At 40.3% G+C, this 21,783-nt stretch overlaps 2 protein-coding genes and 1 long non-coding RNA gene across 8 annotated transcripts in view; 1 reads left to right on the top strand and 2 right to left on the bottom strand.

Annotated features, from left to right (window-relative positions):
- Positions 1-2,700: 2,700 nt before the first annotated feature.
- On the bottom strand, positions 2,701-9,650 carry LOC103676349 (zinc finger protein 846). 6 transcript variants are annotated; one of them, XM_008705513.2, is made up of 6 exons: positions 9,426-9,650; positions 8,892-9,116; positions 8,133-8,259; positions 7,597-7,683; positions 4,367-4,449; positions 2,701-3,713 (listed from the first exon to the last, which is right to left on the bottom strand). In XM_008705513.2, the coding sequence occupies exons 2-6, from the start codon at positions 8,922-8,924 to the stop codon at positions 2,730-2,732; spliced, it is 1,314 nt and encodes a 437-aa protein (XP_008703735.1). In that variant the 5' UTR covers positions 8,925-9,116; positions 9,426-9,650; the 3' UTR covers positions 2,701-2,729. The 6 variants fall into 6 exon arrangements, with proteins under 6 accessions (XP_008703735.1, XP_008703733.1, XP_008703734.1 ...); XM_008705511.2 differs by having other exon boundaries at positions 8,892-8,980; XM_008705512.2 differs by having other exon boundaries at positions 7,597-7,680; positions 8,892-8,980.
- Positions 9,651-12,414: 2,764 nt separating this feature from the next.
- Positions 12,415-14,496, top strand: LOC103676347. The gene is made up of 2 exons (XR_572072.2): positions 12,415-12,607; positions 14,004-14,496. It is a non-coding gene; the product is annotated as an uncharacterized LOC103676347 (long non-coding RNA).
- Positions 14,497-19,852: 5,356 nt separating this feature from the next.
- The window catches only part of LOC103676346 (zinc finger protein 891), a 31,572-nt gene continuing 29,641 nt past the window's right edge, over positions 19,853-21,783 (bottom strand). The window contains exon 5 of the mRNA XM_040629392.1: positions 19,853-20,186. Within this exon, the coding sequence (XP_040485326.1) occupies positions 20,059-20,186 (128 nt within the window). The 3' untranslated portion in view covers positions 19,853-20,058. The remainder of the gene's footprint in view (positions 20,187-21,783) is intronic.

Here is a 21,783-nt window from a genome sequence, read left to right as displayed (position 1 = left end):
GGCAAAGAGAAGCAGCTGTCTTTATTTAGGATAGAACAGCTAGGGTAGACTAGGATGGACAATTCCTCAGAAATCTATTCCAAGACCTTGGCACACCCTGTTCTATAAAGCCAACTTTTGAAAAAGGTCCCCAGTGACTTTTACGGTTAAATCCCATCCTCATTCAACTCACCCAAATCAGCATTTGGTATAGTTGATCGGTCACTGCTCCTGGCCTTGGATTCATGGACACCAGTGTAATTCTATTCCTATTTCATGGGCCACTATTCTCCGTTCGTTCATTATTTCCTCTCATGACTCCAACTGCCAAAGTTGAGTCCCAGGGCTTGCGGATCCTCAGGCGAAATTATCTAATTGAGTGGTTTTAAGTGCCACCTATACACTGATGATTCTGAAATAGAAGTGCTCAGCCTAATAAGCTTGTTCTTGTGTCCCAGAAAGTCTACACAGAAGCCGTGTGGTGCACTATGAGCGGAAAGCATCTGTTTTTCAGCCATAACCTATTTGCCTGTAGTTTTTGTCCTCATAGCACACGATGTGTAAGAGCAATCCTTGAAGAGAAAAAGCCGTTGGAGACTGTCCCTTTTGACAGCTTTCCCAGAATCCACACTGACGACTTCTGCCTACTTCTTGTTAGCCAGGACTGTGAAATATGGCCTTCCCACGAACCCAAGGAGACCTGAGAAGTAGGAACGATTTTTTTTTTTAATTATGTGCCTGGAGATAATCTGGATTCTATGTGTAAAGGACAAGGCATATTGAGATGACTAAATACTACTTGCCCTACAGAGCCAGAATTTTCCTATCATCAAATATCAAGAGCCCCATTTTATAACCCACTTGCAAATACACTAGAAAGCAGTACCTAAAAACATAATAAAATGCTCTTACACTGCAAGGCACCTGGGTGGCTCAGTCAGTCCAGTGTCCAACTCTTGGTTTCAGCTCAGGTCATGATCTCATGGGTCGTGAGATCAAGCTCTGCACTGGAGTCTGCTTGAAAGATTCTCTCCCTCCATCCCTCCCCCAGCTCACACACACACACTCTCTCAAAATAAGTTTGTTTTTTTTTTTAAATGCTCTTACAGGGGCACCTGGGTGGCTCAGTTGGTTAAGTGTCTGCCTTCAGCTCAGGTCATGATCCCAGGGTCCTGGGATCGAACCCCACATCGGGCTCCCTGCTCCACGGGGAGCCTGCTTCTCCCTCTCCCTCTCCCTGCTGCTTCCCCTGCCTGTGCCCTGTCAAATAATTAAAATCTTTTTTAAAATGCTCTTACATTGCCAAATAAAGTTCCAAATATCTCATATAATTCAATGAAGACATATATATGGGGAAGTCTTTAGATCTGAACCATAATGAAAACACCATTACATGAAATGAGTATAATACTGCAGAAATTTTACTTAGAGTATCTTTAAAAGCAACTCAAACTTTGTAATACAAAACCACCACAGCAAACCACAGTGCCAGGTGCTTTCCTCGAGAATAAGACACACAGGAAGGCAACTGCATTTATGTCATTTATTTCCTACGACCTCCAGCAAGAGTTCTCTTGCGTACTGTCGGTGAAGAGCAGTACCTGAAAGCTTCCCCCAGTTCCTCTCATTCACACTTCATTCCTCCAGTGAGTATTTTGTGAGTCCCTTAAGGGATGTGTATTTACCAAAAATCATCCCCACGTTTTTATATTCATTCAGCTTCTTTTCAGCATGGAGCAGATGAAGCTGTAGAGTAAGACGGGTAAGATGGATACACCATTTCCCATGTCCCTACAACCACTGTCTCTCCAGCGTGGATTATTTTTACTAAAGGTCAAAAGCCAAAAAATAAACACACACACGCGCGCGAAGTCATTCTCATGATTTCTAACATTCATAGCATTTTCTCCCTTTGTGAGATTACCAAAGAATGTTAACACACAGGGCCAAGTTTTCCCACAGACTTTACCATCATAGGGTTTCTCTTCACTGTGTTGTGACTTACTCATTAACACCTAAAAATTTCAACATTTCTCATATTCCTGAGTCTCCTTGCATACGAAGCAATCAAGAATTTCTAAAAGCTTTCCTGAAGCTTTCCCATGTTTCTTACATGCCTAGAAATCTCTCCACTGTTTTTTTAAAATGTTGAGTTCTTAAAAGATAGAAAAAAAAAAAAAACACAACTTCCTGGGTCCTTTACATTTGTAGGGTTTTATACCAATACGAGGTCTCATGTGGATATTAAGGCCTGGGCATTAAGATTTTACTGCATCCCCTACATACAGGTGATTTATCCCTCGTGTGAGTTTTCATGTTCTGTCACAGCATGTGGTCATATTTTAAGGCTGTATCTCATTCTGACCTTCACATCACTTTTATAGCAATTTCTTACTTATAAGTAATCTCTATGCCCAACGTGGGGCTCAGACTCACAACCCTGAGATCAAGAGTTGCCTGCTCTACCAACTGAGCCAGCCAGGCGCCCCTGACTTTTACAGGAATGTTAGATGTGTAAAATTCATGTAAGAGCAACAACAAAAAGGCTCTTCCACATACCTTATAACTGGAAGGTTCTCTCAAATGTGAGTTCTTACACATTCTGTAAAGTATGGACAATTACTGCTCTCCCACAGACATTATATGAATGGGAATTCTGCCCCAGGAAGTTCCTATCATGTAAGGACGAGAAATGAGTAAAGCTTTCCCACACATTATTTACTTTCATAAGGTACTTTATCCAGATGAGTTTAGATGTGACTACTAAGGCCTGAAGAACATTTACAGGTTTTTTCACATGCCTTAGTTCTTAAATGTTTAGCAAGTGCCGAAGATTGAGTGAAGGCTTTCCCACATCCCTTACATTCATATGGTTTCTCTCCAGTGTGAGTTCGCATGTGAATATTAAGGCACGTGGAGTACCTAAAGGCTTTCCCACATTCTTTACATTTGTACGGCTTTTCTCCAGTGTGCGTTCGCATGTGCATACTAAGATTTGTAGAACGAGCAAAAGCTTTCCCACATTCTTTACACGCATAGGCCTTCTCCCCAGTGTGAGTTCTTAAATGTGTGGTAAGGCCTGAAGACTGAGTGAAAGCTTTCCCACATTGCTTGCATTCGTATGGCTTCTCTCCAGTGTGTGTCCTTACATGCTGATTCAGCATTGAAGAATTATTAAAGGCTTTCCCACATTCCTTACATACATAGGGTTTCTCTCCAGTGTGTGTTCGCACGTGTAAGACAAGTCCCGAGGAACGAGTGAAAGTTTTCCCACACTCCTTACATAAATACGGCTTTTCTCCACTGTGAATTCTCACGTGTTTTGTAAGGTATGAAGAGTGAATAAAAGCTTTTCCACATTCCTTACATTCATATGGTTTTTCTCCAGTGTGAATTCTCATGTGTAAAATAAGTCCTGTGGATCGAGTAAAGGCTTTCCCACATTCCACGCATATATAGGGCTTTTGTCCACTGTGAATTCTTCTATGATCGGTAAGGTATGAGGCATGAGTGAAGGCTTTCCCACATTCTTTACATGCATATGGTTTTTCTCCAGTGTGGGGTCTCATGTGTACCTTAAGGGATGACTGATTAACAAAAGTTCTCTGACAGTCTTTGCATTCACACGCTTTCCCTCGTGTCTGAGTTTTCTTGTGCCCAGTAAGATTTGAAAGCTGACCAAAGGCTTTATCATGTTGAACATTCTCAGAAGTTTTCTCCTGAACAGGGATTTCCTTGAGCAAAGTACAAATGAAGTTCTTTTTAAAGGCTTTTCCATTCTGATTACCCTTAGAAGTTTTCTGTCTACTGTGAGTCATAAATGAGTACCCACTAAACGCTCTTCCACACAACTTAGAGCCATACTGTTTTGCTCCAGCGTTGCTTCTCTCCCGTTAATTAAGGTTTAAATAATAAGTAAAGACTTCTGCACCCTCACTATAAGAATTTCTCCCTCATCACAACTTTAATGCATTGGAAACATCATCATAATTGAAGTGTTTTTTCCATTTCAGTGTATGGAGTTCCTGCCCTGTTTTTGAGTTATTTTAAGTTGAATAAACAGACTCTGAAGCTAGGACCCTGCATTATACTCTACTTTCACAGAGTATCTCCTGGTAATTATTCATACTAAATCATTTCAAACCTAAATTATTCCAACTAAATCCCAGTGCATCAAGCACTGGACGTCTGAGTTATATTATGTGGGTCTCTGAGGAGAAACGGGTTTGAAGTAGGTTTAGAGTGCTCCTCAAATTCTTGATATTCAAAGAATCTCTTCACAGATTCTGCTTTCTTTGGGTGAATGACATTTACTTCATATCATTCGCATAGATTTTGTACTTCTGGTCCAGGTGTGGAAGAAAGGAATTACTTTTGGAGAGCTTACCAACTGTATTCCATTTGATGTTTTTTCCAAAGAAAGATCTTGAAGGGGTGTGGAACCTTTGGTTTTGAGCTGCAAATCCAATTCTGAAAAAAGGTAGACAAATTCAGTTTTGGGGAAAAATCCTGGGATAAAGTGATGTAAAAGCATACAGCATAGAGAACGACACCACAAACTACGGTGAAGTAGGGAACGCCAGGACTCCTTCCCACCGGAAAACTAACGAGCTTACAAAAACTATCCAAATCAACTATTACAGAACTTTGGAATCTAGCCAAAAACTTACAACCGCCAACGGAACACTTCTGGAAGGAAGCAGCAGCTATAGTTCACCAAGAGTGTGCCAAGCCATTTTAATTACACACCTGCCATCCCCACTCTGCAGATCAGCTGCAGCCACGCACACAGCAGGATGCATCCCCGAGCAAGTTACAAGCGCTGAGAGGAGCACTGTGGACTCCGTTAAAGAACTGCCGCTGTGTGTTTCCATCGGTCTGGCAGCTTCCTCGAGTATCACTGCTGCAACGCTGTGCCATTATCTCACCCAACTCCAGAGAGTTCCCAGGAGCAAGGCGGCATCTCAGACAACGACTGATGAAAGTGTCTAAAGGCAAAGTATCGTCTACAGCAGTCCAAGGAAAGGGAAAGCATTGGCAACAAACAAAAGACAGCCTGAAAAGCCTTAGAAGGTACAGACTAGGAATGTCGATATGTACGTAAATGAAAGCTCGAGTGTTTACCAGGGAATTAAGAAGTCCACAAGCACACCCGGGGCTGGATGCATGCTCAGAAAGGCTGGAGAGGACCCAAAGCTTTCACCTCTGGCTGACCTTCAGCCAGGAACGGAAGGCTACGGAAGAGCTGTAGATGGCCTAGCTAAACACTGACAGAGGGGCCCAACACATAGCCAATCAACGAAAACCAAAAGAATATTTTTGGTTTTCTTTTCTTGGCTCCAGGTATTTAAGGAATTTCTGTCACTCTAAGGTGACCACTGAACTAACAGAACACAGATTTAAGGGACTGCACTAAAAAGAAAGCAGAATATACAAAAACAATTTATAAATGCCACTAAACAAACACCAACAATACACAACAAGCAGCAATAACAAACCCAGGGAGGGGGTGAATTAGATTCTCAAATCGCCACATTATGATGCCTAAAATTTACATTTCCAACTAACACATATGAGGTATGCAAAGGAACAATAAAAAAATTAATACAGATTGTTCCTGAAAGCCAAGGCATCAGACTTACTAATAAGTTTAAGACAATCTGGTTCAACATACCCAAAAAGCTAACGGAAACCATGGACAGAGAACTAAAGGAAATTAGAAGAATTATGTCTCACTTAAGAGATTGTGAAATAAGAGACAGAAATTACAAAACAGAACCAAATAAAATTCTGGAGCCAAGGGGCACCTGGGTGGCTCAGTCAGTTAAGTGTCTGCCTTCAGCTCAGGTCATGGTCCCAGGGTCCTGGGATCGAGCCCCCACATCAGGCTCCCTGCTTTTGCTGTCTCTGTCAAGTAAATAAATAGAATCTTTTTTTTACAAAATTCTGGAGCCAAAAAGTACAATATCAGAAATGTGTGGTACAGGCCAAAGGACAGACATATACACGAATAGAAGAGAGAATCCAGAAAAAAACCCACACATCTAGAAGCAATATATTCTCAACAATTGCGCCATGACCATTCAATGGGGAAAGAATGGTCTCTTCAACACAGTCCTAGGATAACTGGATATTTCTATGCAAAGGAATCAAACTGGACCCCTACTTCACACCATATACACAAATTCACTCAAAACAGATCAAAAACCTAATGTAAAGGCTAAACCCATAAACGTCTTAGAAGAAAACAAGGGGGTAAATCTTCAGAACCTTGGATTTGACGGTGTCCAATCTTTCTTTCTTAGATATGACATCAAAAGCACCAAAGAGAACAAAGATAAACTGGACCCCACCGCAATGAAAAATGTACATCAAAGAACACTATCAAAAAAGTGAAAGGATAACCCCAAAAATGGGAGAAAATATTTGCAAATCATCCACGTGACACGGGTCCACTATTAGAGTACAGAAAGAACTCCTATGCTTCAACAACAACAAAACAAACAACCCAAGGTAAAAAAATGGGCAAAGAACTTGAATTGGCATTTCTCCAAAGACATAGAAATGGTCAAAAAGCATACAAAAAGATGCCCAACACCATTTGTTTTAGGGACATGCAAATCAAAACCACAGTAAGATACTACATTACTGCTGGGATGGTCGCTATTAAAAAAAAAAAAGGAAAGGGGCGAGGGAGGAAGAAAGGAGAAGTGATGAAAAGGATGTGGAGGGAATGGAATATGCTGGACGGAATGGAATATGGTACAGCCTCTACGTAAAACAGTTTGGTAATCCTTAACAAGTTAAACATAAAATGACCATATGCCCCCACAATTCTATTTCTAAGTAAGTCACAGTCATGAAATTGAATTCTATACAGCATTCTTATCTGTATAGAATCTATACAGATTCCATCTGATATGTACAGAATAGGCAAACCTGTAGATTTGAAAGTAGATTAGTGGTTGCAGGGAGTGGGGGTAGAGCTGAGGGGAGGCTGACTGCTTAATGGTTAAAGGTTTTCCTTTTCAAGTGATGAAAATATTTTGGAACTCAAAAGAGCTGATGGTAGCACAACACTGTGAATGTACTCAATACCAATAAATCACATTCACTAAAATGGCTAATTTTTGTGTATTCTACCTTTAAAAAAATATGGCACATACGTATGTCTAAATATGCATGAGACAAGACAAAAGGTTGAGACAAAAGGGAAGTTGGACAACACAGGAGTTTGGCAATGATAAGGGTATGGTGTCAAAATTGTAGGCAATTAACAAAGCTTAATACTCTGGAAAACTAAGGCTGACAGTAAACAAGATACACTGATAGAATCAGGAAAACAAGACAGCATATACTGTAAAATGAGCTATCTGAAAAATAATGAAATTTTCAATTGCGTCAGACACATCTTTCTGGGAGAATAGAAAAAGGTTGAGATCAATGGAAATTTAAAGGTAAAGGGAGTTGAAGGTTCCTAATAAGCAAACTGAGAAACCGAATGGCTTCAGCCTTCTCAGAATATACCTTTGAAAGTTTGCCAAGTGGCATTTCCAAACGTACTGCACCTTTCCCAGGCTAGCATCGTTCGCCACAAAACCATATTCATGAACTTACCCTGCAGAATTCCTCTCCCTCCTGTCCTCAGCTCTTCTGCTCCTCCCACTGGAGAGTTGAGATCAGGTCCGCATGATTCGTATCCTGCTTACGGAAAAACATATAAAGAGGACCTTGCAAGACATGAAACGTGGCTCTTTGGATAGGAACCAACACTTTAGCTTCAGGGTTTCTGTAGAGGGTGAAGTCTCACTTTACAAACAGCAAAATAATCAACAAAAATTTAAATCGATGCAATAAAACTATTCTAAAAGGACAAAACTATAAGTACATTCTTTCTGTGCCCTCAAATGACTAGAGAGCTCTAAGACCTGAAAATCATGTCCAGCATCTACATACATTTAAAGTCCTAAGGGTTTCAGTCCCTAGAAGGAATAAAGTCATTTATTCTCACAGGGAATCCTCTAGACAGTAAGGCCCCTGAGGCCAGGGATTATGTCTGTCTTGTTTACCACCGTATTCCCATTTGACAGCAAAGATACTTAAGAAACATTCATTTCATAAAGGGCTCAGTGAAGAAATGATGCCAGCCTTACCTAGTATAATGAGATTCTGGTAGTTCTCCAACATCACATCTCTGTAGAGATCTCTCTGTGTTTGATCCAACAAAGTCCACTCCTCCCAGGTAAAGTTCACAGCCACATCCTCGAAGGTCACTAAGTGCTAAACCATGAAATACATGCTGGCTTCAGCTAACCATCATCTTCTCTGAGGGTCTCAGGAAGATGCATGAGGGACTGAGGAAGGTAGACCAGAAGCCTACAATACTCCTGAGCCCTGACCTCTTCTCTAGCTACAGATCCTGCCTGGTGATCACAGCCAGTCACATGGACTTACCAGCATCACTGACATGTGACTAAATTTATGTTACCACAACTTGACTGTGGGCTCTTCTTGCTTTATTCGTCCTCTACTTATAAGCTGTAGTTAGCACTGAACACAGTGCAACACTGTAAAATCTACTAACAGATGAATTATTTCCATAGTAACACACACATTCCATGAGATTAGATACCTTCATATCATTCCTCGGTATCTATCATAACACTTAGCAAAACGATAAGCCAACAAGCAAGACTGAGGATCAGAAAGAATTAATGAATACTGAGATAAAAGAATCATACCCAGTGTAATCCCTATATATTCTGAGATGGCATGAGTCCTGAAGAAATTGACCTGAGACTCATTGCTTAAGCAGGGTCATTAATCGCTGTAAGAAGCCTGGGGACATTACAAGGAGATACGGCCACCTGACAAATAAGCCTATTCTGAAGAAAGGTCAGCTTTCCACTTACCTGAGAAGGATCCATCAGTAACCCAGCCACCATCCTTGCCTCCTCAATTTTTCGCTCATGAAGACAGAAAGGGTCCCAAGAAAGATGACCTCAGAAAGAAGAATGCCATGAACTCTGAAGCCAATCCAATTCCAGTAATCACATGCCTATAAGCTATTCCACACCACGCATGGAACGTACCACAAATGCACTAATTCCATAAACTGGCAAAGTACTCTGAGTTACCTGGAGCAAGAAAATGGTTTTCTGGATCTTGCTATGCATGAGGAACAGGTTAAATATTCCATCTTAGAGTTACGCAAATTACAGTACAGAGAGGCAGAGCTGTTTGACACAACAGAATTCATGAATATGTTACCCCCTCAACAAGCACACACACCTTTTAGCCTCCCAAATCCCAGGAACCTGACTTAGACACGCTCGGCTCATTTCAGTAGCTCTTATATGGCCCACTGTACGATCACTCAGCCACTGAGCACTGGATCTGCCATTTGTGAAGGAACTATATGAAAAGAAGCATCAACGAGAACTCACCACACACCTGATTCACATCAAGGGCTGCCATCCTGTGAACAGGATAGTGAGAGTTTCCAGAATATTCCCCATTTCTTGCTAAGAAGACCACTTCAGAGAAGCTTTTGAGTTTAAATTAAGAGCTTGACCTCAGGGGCAGCTGGGTGGCTCAGTCGTTAAGCGTCTGCCTTCAGCTCAGGGCGTGATCACGGTGTTCTGGGATCGAGCCCCTCATCAGGCTCCTCCGCTGGGAGCCTGCTTCTTCCTCTCCCACTCCCCCTGCTTGTGTTCCCTCTCTCGCTGGCTGTCTCTGTCAAATAAATAAATAAAATCTTTAAAAAAAAAAAAAAGAGCTTGATCTCAATTTCTCTTTGAATACTGGAGTGTCTGGGTAACTGGTTCACAATATCCATCATTAAGCAACAGACATTTTCCCTCAATCATCAAACATCACTCCTTAGCCACCTCTGTGTAGATGAAACATGTGACAGCATTAAAAACTCGAACATCCTACCATGCAAATATTAATACCAACCTCTATTTACTGAGTACTCTTAGTAGTTCTACATATACAAACTCCTCTAGTTGCCCTAATAACCCTCCAGATTGGGTATTAATAACTATCATTTAATAACTGAGAAAATGGAGGTTCACACAGTATTAATAACTGTCTCAAATCACCCGTTTGGAAAGGTAAGCCAGGCAGACACATACTGGTATGGCAAGAGCCTTATCTCCTGTGGTGGCTGTTATTCCTGACATGACCAGAATTCAGTCCACATCCTCTGCTAGGCATAATGGAGATGAGAAATACAAAAGGTTTTATGAAAGGAGAAGTCGCTCTGAGCCCCCTGCTGGAGCTTGCTTGGATTGAAAACCTTTGCCTCCTGCTGTCTCTTATTCCTTCATTCAGTCAGCAAATACTTAGTAAGGGCCTTCCTTCTGCCAGGCCAGCTACTAAGCAATGAGGACGGAACAGTTCTTAGGTATCTCACAGTTCAATCGGGCAATGCAGGTAATAAACAGATAACTGATTATCAGTGGTGATGAGCGGTATAAAGAATCAATCCCATTAGAGTATAAGGAGTACTGCACATACGCAAATACGTTCCTGATGCAGACACAAGGCTAGCTAAAGGCAGGATAAAGACAGAATAGGGAAATACTCACTTCAGAGGACTGTGGTAATTGATACCTCACTTACTTAAAAAGTAGTGTTCAAATTTTGACCCAAAGACATCCACACTGGAAATATCTAATTTTAGAAAAACTCAAAATACATTTCTCATGTTAGCTACTGCAACAGCATCTGAATCGTGTCGTCATTTTTATTTTAATGTTGAAACTGAAGGCTTTCCATATTCTCTCACAGTTAACCACAAAGACTAGTCTACAAATATACCGTGTATCTTTTCACCTTTTTAAATTACTGATTAGTTCTACTTTTTTCCATCATTAATTTTTATTCATCCTTTCAGTATATTTTCTTTTACTTCTACATTTCTTGCTCAACCTTATGAAGTAGCATGCTTAGTTCCATTTCTCGAACTTCTTTTATTAAATTACAGCATACATACAACTAAGGGAGGCAATCATGAATAAAAATTTCAATGAGGTATTAAGAAACGAACAGCTCCATATAACCATCATTCAGGCTGAGAAATAGAATATATCCAAATCAAGCACCTCAGACATATTCCCTATCTCCTTTCCAAATCACTCACTCCATGCTTCCCAACTGCAACCACTATCCGGACATTTAACACTCTATATTCTGCCTGTTTTTGAGTTTTAAAGAAAGAGTATCAAACAGCACGCATTCTTTTATGTCTGGCTTCTTTCATTCGGCATTATGTTTGCGACGTTCATCCAAGTTGTTGCATCTGGGCTCCTTCGTTTTGCTAAACAGTATGCCACAAAAAATCTATGCCACAGTTCATCCACTCGTCCCTTGATTCACTTTGGGTTATTTCCAATTTAGGGATATTTCAAATAATGATGTTACAAATAGTGTGTCTGTTCATAAACGTCACAGTGGACATGTGTGTGTATTACTGGTGTGTAAGTTAGTTGATACACTTTAAAAATGTGTTTCCACTAGCAGTGTAAGCACATCTCAACCCACACTTGGCACCGTCACTCTTTTTAGTTTTACCTGTAGACATTGTGTGTGCAGTAGTATTACACTGAGGTTTTTATCTGCAAACCTCCGGTTGCTAATGATATGAAGCACCTTTTCATATATTTGTTGTCCATTTGCATTTTTTTCTTTTATTGAAGAGCCTATCCAAACCTCTTACTCATTTTTCACTTTGGGTATTAATTTGTAGGAGTTATTACGTAACTCCTTTGTCGTTACATGTGAGGCAATTAACCAAGTACTAAAGGTCGAATATCATGCCTGCAAATTATTCTAATCTCCTTACTTTCAAAGAGCTCATCATAAACATTTCACTATACACATGGACAGAGATGTAGAAAGAGATACACTACGCATGCAAAATACTAACGGTCAATGTGCAACAAGGTAACAACCCGAATAATTCATCAACCTTCAATAACGGCTGCCCACAGCCAGAGCATTTCCGTCCAATGCTCACCAGAGCGGCCCGCAATCACCAGGTCAGTGAGAAGAGGGCACTGCGGCCGTTTTCCACCACTGCGTACACGTTTCTCCTCTGGAGAAAGAGCAGTGTTTGTTCCGGCAGCTTCTGAAGAGAGGCACACACCGGACTGAGAAAAGACCCTGCCTCCACCGGGGCCCCTGAGCCACAGCCCCAACCCCCACCCGCGCGGGCGGAGCCGACAGAGGCTCTCGGAGGGACCCGGGCGTCCGCAGTTCCTCGGGCGCAGCGTACCGGCGGGGAGGAGGCGCCGCGATCCCCGACCAGCCCGGGAAGTTCGAAACCCCCGGGGCTGAGCGCCGGGCGGAAGGCCAACGGGGTGCAAAACCTACCTCCCACGCAGGGCGGAGCGGGAAGTGAGCTGTTATCCGACGAGCACTTCCGCTTCCGGTTTCCGCCACGAGGTCAGCGTAAGGGGCGGAGGCTCAGGAGCATCGAGGTCAGGTTGCGGGTGGCCGCCGCTTTTTCCAGACGTCCGGGGAGGAGGTTCCACCTGCATCCGGAGCAGGCTTTCCTCACCAACCGGGCCGGAGAGCCGAGCGGAGCGCAGGGGACCGAGTTGGAAGAGGGACAGACGCGGTGAGCGGGGTTTGCCTCCGGGTTCCGGGCCAAGGAAGCTCAGCAAGTGCTTTTCTACAGGTCTTTCTCCTTGTTGGTTCCGCTGCACGTAGCACCATGCATATTTATAAAGATAATCCTGCTAGTCCCTAAAATGAACTCCTCGCTCATTCAGTCCTCTTTTTGGATCTTTAGTCTTGTTTGGTATAGAATTCTCATTGCACATAACGAGCCCATTTAAAATGCACCATACAGTGGCTTTTAGTATAGTCAGAGCTGTGTATCCATCACCACAATCCATTTTAGTACGTTTTCATAATCACAAAAGGAAACCCAGTACCCTCTTGGCTATAAAATCCACCTCACCCCAAGCCCAAGGCAACAACTAATCTACTTTTTGTCTCTAGGAATTTACCTAGTCTCACATTTCATGTAAACAAAATATTACAATATGTGGTCTTTGTGTCTGGCTGCTTTGACTTACATAACGTTTTCAAGGTTCACCCATGTTGTAGCATGTACCAGTACTTCATTTCTTTTTCTTACTGAATGAAATTCCACTGTATGGGTGTATCACAATTTATCCATTCATTCGTTGATGGACATTGGGTTACTTCCCCTTTTTTTGACTATTATAAATAATATGGGATATTTTTTGAACAGTGATCAGAGGAAAATTCATATTCTTAAATGTTTTTATCCTGAAAAATGAGATAATAATATATATCAAGCTAAAAACAAAAAAACGTAGAAATAGAATATCATTGCAAACCACCATAGAAAGTTATATAGGAACTTAACACTACAGAAGAGCTTCAAGCCTACATGGATTGGTTTTTGGCTGAGTGGGGGTGGTAACAGCTTTACTGAGACATAATTCACATACAGTTCCCCCATTTAAAGTGTACATTCAGTGGTTATTATATTCATAGAGTTGTGAAACCATTACCGCAATCAGTTTTAGAACAATTGTACCACCCCCACTCCCCATCCCACCCCAACCCTAAGCAGCTAATAATCTATTTATTGTCTCTGTAGATTTGCCTATTCTGACAATTTCATGTAAGTTTAAACAAAAGTATTATGTGGTGTTTTGTGACTGCTTTCTTTCACATAGCATAAACTTTTCAAGGTTAATCTATATTGTAGCACTTATCAGTACTCTATTCTTTTTTTAAGTTTCTTTAAGTAATCTCTACACCCAATGTGGAGCTCAAAACTCACGACCCTAAGATCAAGAGTTGCATGCTCTTCTGAGCCAGCCAGATGCCCTAGTATAATATTCTTTTTAATTGATGAATAATATTCCTATCAGTTGGTGGACATATGGGTTGTTTTCGGTCTTTGGCCATTGTGAATAATGCTATGAAATACTGTCGTACAAGTTTTTATGTGGACATGTTTTCATTTCTTTTAGATACATGCCTGGGACTGGAACGGCTGGGTCATATTGTAACACTATGTTTAAGCTTTAAAGGAACTTCCTGTTTTCCAAAGTGGCTGTACCACTTTACAATCTCACCTGCAATGTCTGAGGGTTCCAATTTCTCCTCAACCTTTACAATATTTAGTGTTGTTTGGTTTTGTTTTTTTAAAACTATTGTAGCCATCCTGGTTGATGTGAAGTAGTATTTCATTGTAGTTTTCATTTTAATTTCCCTGATGACTAGTGGGTATTGAGTATCTTTGCATGTACTTATTGGCCATTTTTGTCTTATTGGGAGAAATGTCCATTCAAATCCTTGACTGTTTTAATTGTGTTATTTACCATTTTATTATTGGACTCCAAGAGTTCTTTATGTATTCAAGATGTCAGCCCCTTTTCAGATACAGACTTTCCCAATATTCTCTCCCAATTCTCTTTTCACTTCTTTATGGTATCCTCTGAAGTATAAAACAATTAGATTTTGGTGAAGTTTCAACTTGTCTATTTTTTTCTTCATTTGCTTATGCTTTTAGTGTGAAATTTAAGAACCACTGTCAAATCCAAGATCACTGAAGATTTACCACTATGTTTTCTCCTAAGAGTTTTATGCTTTTAGCTCTTACATTTAGCTCTTTGATCCACTTTGAGTAATTTTCAAATATGGTGTGAGGTAGATATACAGCTTCATTCTTTGGTGTACAGATATCCAGTTGTCCCAGCACCATTTGTTGAAAAGACTATTTGTTCCCCTACTAAATTGTTTTGGCACCCTCGCCGAGCATCACTGGACCATAATTGTGAGCCCAGGTGTTTTAGTTAGGAGAACTATACCTTCAAAGTTCAGATACTTGTACTACTCTATAAGTTGTTTAAGACCAATGAGAATGGGGGCGCCTAGGTGGCTCAGTCGTTAAGCGTCTGCCTTCGGCTCAGGGCGTGATCCCAGCGTTCTGGGATTGAGCCCCACATCAGGCTCCTCCGCTGGGAGCCTGCTTCTTCCTCTCCCACTCCCCCTGCTTGTGTTCCCTCTCTCGCTGGTTGTCTCTCTGTCAAATAAATAAATAAAATCTTAAAAAAAAAAAAAAAGACCAATGAGAATGAAGAAAAACTTCCTAATTCCTTTTATGAAGATAACATTCATTTAAAACCAATAGAATACAAAAATAGAAAATTACAAAGCCATATAACTTACGATTATTGATTCAAATGAGCTATGTTAAATATTAGCAAAAAGAATATGAAACCACAAAGGTGGCTGGGTGGTGCAGTCTTTTAAGCATCTGATTCTTGGTTTTGGCTCAGGTCATGATCTCAGGGTCGTGGGATCAAGCCCCACATTGGGCTCTGGGCTGAGCTCGGAGTCTGCTTAAGATTCTCTCTCCCTCTCGCTCTGCCCCCCCCAAAATGAATAAATCTTAAAATATATATATATATGAGGGAGGCCTGGGTGGTTCACCTAGTTGCGCATCTGCCTTTGGCTCAGGTCATGATCTCAGGGTCCTGGGATCAAGCCCCACGTCAGGCTCCCTGCTCTCTCTCTGCTGCTCCCCTTACTTGTGCTCTCTCTCTCAAATGAATAAATAAAATCTTTTAAAAAAGAATATGAAACCACATTAAGAAAATAATAACCTTGAGCAAGTGGAATTTACTCCAGAAGCTCAAGGTTTGTTTAGTTATTAGGAAATCTATTAAATAATATACCATATCAATACAAGAAAACAAGTCATATGATTATCTCCATAGATGCCAATGAAGCCTTTGACAATCAATACCCATTATTGATAAAAGCAATCAAAAAATAGAAATTGATGAATATCTTAAGATGATTGCCTATATCGGGGCGCCTGGGTGGCTCAGTTGGCTAAGTGTCTGACTCTTGATTTTGGCTCAGTTCATGATTTCAGGGTTGTGGGATCAAGCCCTGCGTTGGGCTCCATGCTCCACCTGGAGTCGGCTTGAGATTCTGTCTCTCCCTCTCTCTCTGTCCTTTCCCTGCTCATGCTCTAAATAAATAAATAAATAAATAAATAAATAAATAAAATCTTTTTTAAAAAGATGATTGCCTATATTTATAGCTCTGTGTGTGTGTATATACATGTGTGTCTGGGTGTGTACTGTTGGTTTTGGTTAATGCATTTAGATAAGAGAAACTAATAAGAAACACAATAATTGCAAAAGAAGGGGCGCCTGGGTGGCACGGCGGTTAAGCGTCTGCCTTCGGCTCAGGGCGTGATCCCGGAGTTATGGGATCAAGCCCCACATCAGGCTCTTCTGCTATGAGCTTGCTTCTTCCTCTCCCACTCCCCCTGCTTGTGTTCCCTCTCTCGCTGTCTGTCTCTCTCTCTGTCAAATAAATAAATAAAATCTTAAAAAAAAAAAAAGAATTGCAAAAGAAGTAAAACCATCTCTTTTTACAGATGCTGTACTATACAAGGAAAGCTCTAGAGAATTAATGGTAAAATTAGTGGTAAACAATAAAGAATTTAGCAGGATATAAAAATTGCCGTCTAGAAATCAAAGCCTTCATTTACTCAACCAATAACGAGTAAGGTAGAGAAAACCTCATCTATAATAGAAAAAAAAAAAAACCTTTGGATTAAACTTAACAAGCAATGTATAAAACCCATCTAAGGAACTTTTAAAATACTCCTGAAAGACACAAATAGACTTGAACAAAAGGAAAAACATTCCTCATTTTTGATAAAAATGCTTAACATCATAAAGATATCAATTCTCCCCAGGCTAATTCAGAAATGTAACATAATTCTAATAAAAATGCCAACAAGCTGGGGCGCCTGGGTGGCGCAGTTGTTAAGCATCTGCCTTCAGCTCAGGGCGTGATCCCGGCGTTATGGGATTGAGCCCCACATCAGGCTCCTCTGCTATGAGCCCGCTTCTTCCTCTCCCACTCCCCCTGCTTGTGTTCCCTCTCTCACTGGCTGTCTCTCTCTGTCAAATAAATAAATAAAATCTTTTTTAAAAAATGCCAACAAGCTTTTTTTAAATGGAGTTAGGCAGGGGCACCTAGGTGGCTTAGTAGGTTGAGTGGCCTCTCTTGATTTTGGCTCAGGTCATGATCTCAGGGTCCTGGGATTATGCCCTGCATTGGTCTCCCTGTTCAGTGGGGAGTCTGCTTGAGGATTCTCTTTCTCCCTCTCTCTCTTTCCCCCACTCATGCACCCTCTCTATCTAAAATACATACATAATCTTTTTAAAAAATAAAGTAAAATAAAATGGAGTTAGGCAAATTGATACTAACGTTTATATGGAAGAACAAACATGTTGTCAGAGAAAAGCACTGGAAAAACAAGTGATGATGCCCTACTGACATTAAAACATACTATAAAGCCACTATAATTAAAATTGTGGTATTGGCACATGAATAGGAAACAAATTTAATTCAATGGAATATCTAGAAATAAACACCAAAACATGAAAAATTTAGTTCATAACAGGGTATTTCAGATCACCAGGACAAAAATGAACTGTTTAATGAGTGGTGCTAAGATAAAATTACATATATACTTCACATCACTCACAAAACTAAACTTCAAATGGATCAGGGATGTGTGTGTGTGTGTGTGCGCGCGCACACGTGCTGTGGTGGCGAGCCATAGACCTATGTAGGCTATTCAAATTATTTCTGGGATGATTCAGGAAAAAGAAATATCATGAGGTGGCAATAGCACGCCAAAGCTTTATTGCGGCAGAACTTTGACAGGTTTTCATGTGGGGAAAGACCCTCACGGTATGAGAAAAGACAGAAGCTATAGCATGAAAGCTACTACTCAGAAGGGGGAGTAGGCAAACTCCTACTACGGGAGGTGGTCACAGAGGGGGTTTATGTGTCTAGGGTATGTTATTCAGCAGCTAGTGGGGGTCACAAAGCTCTGAAGGCAGGAGCAGCTTGGGGTCTTTATAGCCCCAGGATTTATTTTATCTACACCTATTGGATTTGGTCATAATTTTGTGGCATATACGAAGCATGCAGGCTCTAAATGGCTAAAAAGTCTCCTTGTTTGAACTATGTTTAAAACAACAGAATGTGTAAAAATTTGCATTTGGCACCGGTGGACTACTGTGATTAATGCTGCTGTGAACACTGCTGTGCAAATATCTGTTCAAGTCCCTGACTTCAGTTCCTTTAGAAATATACCCAGAAGTGGAATTGCTGGATCATATGGTTAATTCTCTGTGTAATTATTTGAGGAACGTCCAAGCTGTTTCCACAGCAGTTGCACCATTTTCAATTTTTTTTTTGACAGTAGCCACTCTCATGGGAGTGAAGTGGTATCTCATTGTGGTTTTCATTTGCATTTCCCTAGTGATTGCTGATGTTAAACATCTTTTCATGTACTTATCGGCTACCTGTATATCTTCTTTGGAGAAATGTCTATTTAAGTCCTTTCCCCATTTTTGAATTGGGTGGTTGTTTTTTGTTGTTGAGTGGTAGGAGTTCTTTATAGATTCTGGATGTTAGCCCTTTATCAGATATATGATTTGCAAATATTTCTCCCATTCTGCGGGCTGTCTTTTCACTTTCTTGTTAATTGTCCTTTGACGCACAAAAGTTTGTGACTTTGATGAAATTCAATTTATCTATTTTTTTGTTGCTGTTGCCTGTCCTTTTGATGCCTTATTGAAGAAATCATTGTCAAATCCAATGTCGTGAAGCTTTTATCTCATGTTTTCTTCTAGGAGTTTCATAGTTTTAGCTCTTACACTTGGGTTTTTTATTCATTTTGAGTTAATTTCTGTATATGGTAGTAGGTAGGGGTCCAAATTCATGCTTATGCATTTGAAAATCCTATTGTCCCACCACCATCTTTTGAAGAGATTATTCTTCCCCCATCAAATGGACTTGGCACCCTTGTCAACAATCCATTTGACAAGTTAAAAATAGAGCTACCCTACAATCCAGCAATCACACTTCTAGGTATTTACACAAAAGACATAAAAATACTGATTTGAAGGGACACATGCACCCCGATGTATATAGCAGTAGTATTATCAACAATAGCCAAATTGTGGAAAGAGCTCAAATGTCTATTGACTGATGAATGGATGAAGAAGATATATATAAAATATATTACTCAGCCATAAAAAAAGAAACTATATATAATAGAATATTACTCAGCCATCAAAATGAAAACCTGCCATTTGCAACAACATAGATGGAGCTCGAGTGTATTATGCTAAGTGAAATAAGTCAGAGGAAGACAAATACCATATGATTTCACTCACATGCGGAATTTAAGAAACGAAACAGATGAACATAGTGGGGGAAAGGGAGAAGCAAACCATAAACAGACTCTTAACTAGAGAACAAACTGGGGGTTGCTTGAGGGGAGGTGGGCGGGGGGATGGGTTACATGGGTGATAGGTTAGGAAGGCATTTGTGATGAGCTCTGTGTTGTATGTAAATGATGAATCACTACTCTTGAAACTAATATTATGCTATATGTTAACTAACTGGAATTTGAATAAAAACTTGAAACTACAAAAAAAAAATCCATTTGCCACACGTGCATGGGTATATTCTGACCTCTCAATTCTATTGCATTGGTCTCTATGTCCAAACACGCCAGTGTTTTAACCTGCTTTTAATTTCTGCATGTTGATGCTTTAACAGCTACAAAATAGTTACTAGCTGTTAGCTGTTCCCAAGTAAACCCTGGCTCACCCAAAAACATCTGGAGACTTTAGACAGCCCCAAACCATAATCTCTAACAGTCACAGTTAATATCAATTTCATGGAGAAACCACTTTCAAATATAGCTGGCCGATCTTATGCCTGCTTATTCAGCCTTGCTCATTCTATTTCAAAACCCAAGTTTGGCTGCCCATTGCTTGAAAGGCCAATACTCAAGAGATAAGTTTTGATGGAAAGAAATAGGAGCTTTATTCAGAAGATTGGTCACCTGGGAAGAAGGCAGACTGTTGTCCAAAGGCCAACTCCAAGGTTTCTGCCTGGCCCCGGAGTTTTTAAAGGTGTTTATGGAAGTTAATCAGTAAAAAGAGTGTAGTGGTCCATAACATTTCTTGATTACACACAGACTCGATGGCACCAGCTACAGACATTATCTTGGTGCTTGAAGGTTGTAAAAGGGGGTCTGGGTTCTGTTTTAGGACGTGCAGAAGTGCTTTGTTCTTTTCTAGGCAAGAATGTTTGATCTACAGATATACAAAGAAAGGTTAGTTAATCAAATGCATGGGCTAGGGATGCTTGCTAAAGCCTAAAGAAGGGCCGAGGTGGCTTCACTTCCTTCCCATGGATACCATAATACAGGTGTTTACCCAGGTGTTCCATTCCCTTCCTCTGCCTTGTGACCAACCCTAATATTTACATTAAGTGGCCCCGTATGGAGTACTGTTTTCCCCGGGAACTGTGAATATAACATTAAGTTTAAAACTCTGTTACTCTCTCAGTCTGCATCTGGCTACACTATACCTCACCCTTCAAGGTAATATGGTTAAAACATCTGGACACTGAGCAGGATTGTTTGGCTTCAAATGAGAAAGAAATGCCACTAGACTGCTGTTGGCTTACTAAAGGGATTCATTAGATGGCAGAGGAGGGCTGGAAGACACCATTGCCTGCTGGTATGATTGAACTTTGACCTTTGCTGCTGTGTTCTGTTTGTTTGACTGGTATAGGGAAAATGCTGGCCTCATAACAAGAAATTGAAAGTGTCCCCTCTTCTTTAATTTTTTGGAAGTTTGAGGACTAGTGTTAATTCTTTATTTTTTTTTTAATTTAAACTCTGCCCAATGTGGGGCTTGAACTCACGACCCTGAGATCAAGCATTGCATGCTCTACCAATTGAGCCAGCCAGGCACCCCTAATTCTTCTGTAAATGATTGGTAGAATTCACCTGTGAAACCATCTGGTCATGGGCTTTCCTTTGCTGGGAGGTGTTTGCTTCTTGGTTCAGTTTCTCATTCATTACTAGTCTGTTCACAATTTCTATTTCTTCATGATTCAATCTTTGTAGGTTGTATGTTTCTAAGAATTTAACCTTTTCTTCTAGGTTGTCCAATTTATTGGCATATAATTTTTCATATTAATCTCTTCCAGCCTTTGTATTTCTGTGATGTCACTTGTAATGTCTCCTCTTTCATTTATAATTTTATTTATTTGAATCCTGTCTCTTTTTCTTGGTAAGCCTAGCTAAAGACTTGTCAATTTTGTTTATCTTTTAAAAAAACAACTCTTATTTTCATTGATCTTTTCTATTGTTTTCCTTTTCTTTATTTCATTTATGTCTGCTCTGATTTTTGTTATCTCCTTCCTTCTACTAACTTTGGGCTTAGTTTGTTCCTCCTTACATAGTACCTTGAGATGTAAAGTAATATTGTTGATTTGAGGTCTTTCTTTTTTTCTTAATGTAGGCATTTATTGCTATAAAATTCCCTCTTATACCCGCATTTGCTTCATCCCATAAGTTTTGGCGGGCTGTGTTTTCATTTTTGTTTCAAGATATTTTTTATATATGGTAAAGCTAGGGTTTGTTATTACCAGGTTATACTTCTGGCTGCAATATAAATTGCTATTTTTTGGAGGCAATTCAAATAAGAAAATCCTAAACTGTGAATATCTTTGGCCCAGCAACGGCACTTTTTAGGTATTTATCTTATGGGAAAAATACAATAGATATGTAAAAAATTTAACTACAAGAATGTTCAATATATTTCCTTGGTGAAATTGAAAAAGAAAAACAAAGCTGGGGGCATCACGTTGCCTGATTTCAAGCTATACTACAAAGCTGTG

Source organism: Ursus maritimus, unplaced genomic scaffold (genome assembly GCF_017311325.1).
Source record: "Ursus maritimus isolate PB19 unplaced genomic scaffold, ASM1731132v1 scaffold_14, whole genome shotgun sequence".
Classification (NCBI taxonomy): domain Eukaryota; kingdom Metazoa; phylum Chordata; class Mammalia; order Carnivora; family Ursidae; genus Ursus; species Ursus maritimus.
The sequence above is the reverse complement of the archived record's forward strand: the minus strand, read 5'-3'. Positions and strand labels throughout refer to the sequence as shown.

Excerpts from the sequence above, each read along its gene's own strand:
- LOC103676349 (XM_008705511.2), bottom strand. The coding sequence starts at position 9,456 with ATGGCAGCCCTTGATGTGAATCAGGTGTGTG. Across the intron at positions 7,684-8,132 it reads CCAGAATCTCATTATACTAG|CAGGATACGAATCATGCGGA; the intron begins GTAAGGCTGGCA and ends TTTTTCCGTAAG. Across the intron at positions 3,714-4,366 it reads CATCAAATGGAATACAGTTG|GAAATCCCTGTTCAGGAGAA; the intron begins GTAAGCTCTCCA and ends ACTTTGCTCAAG.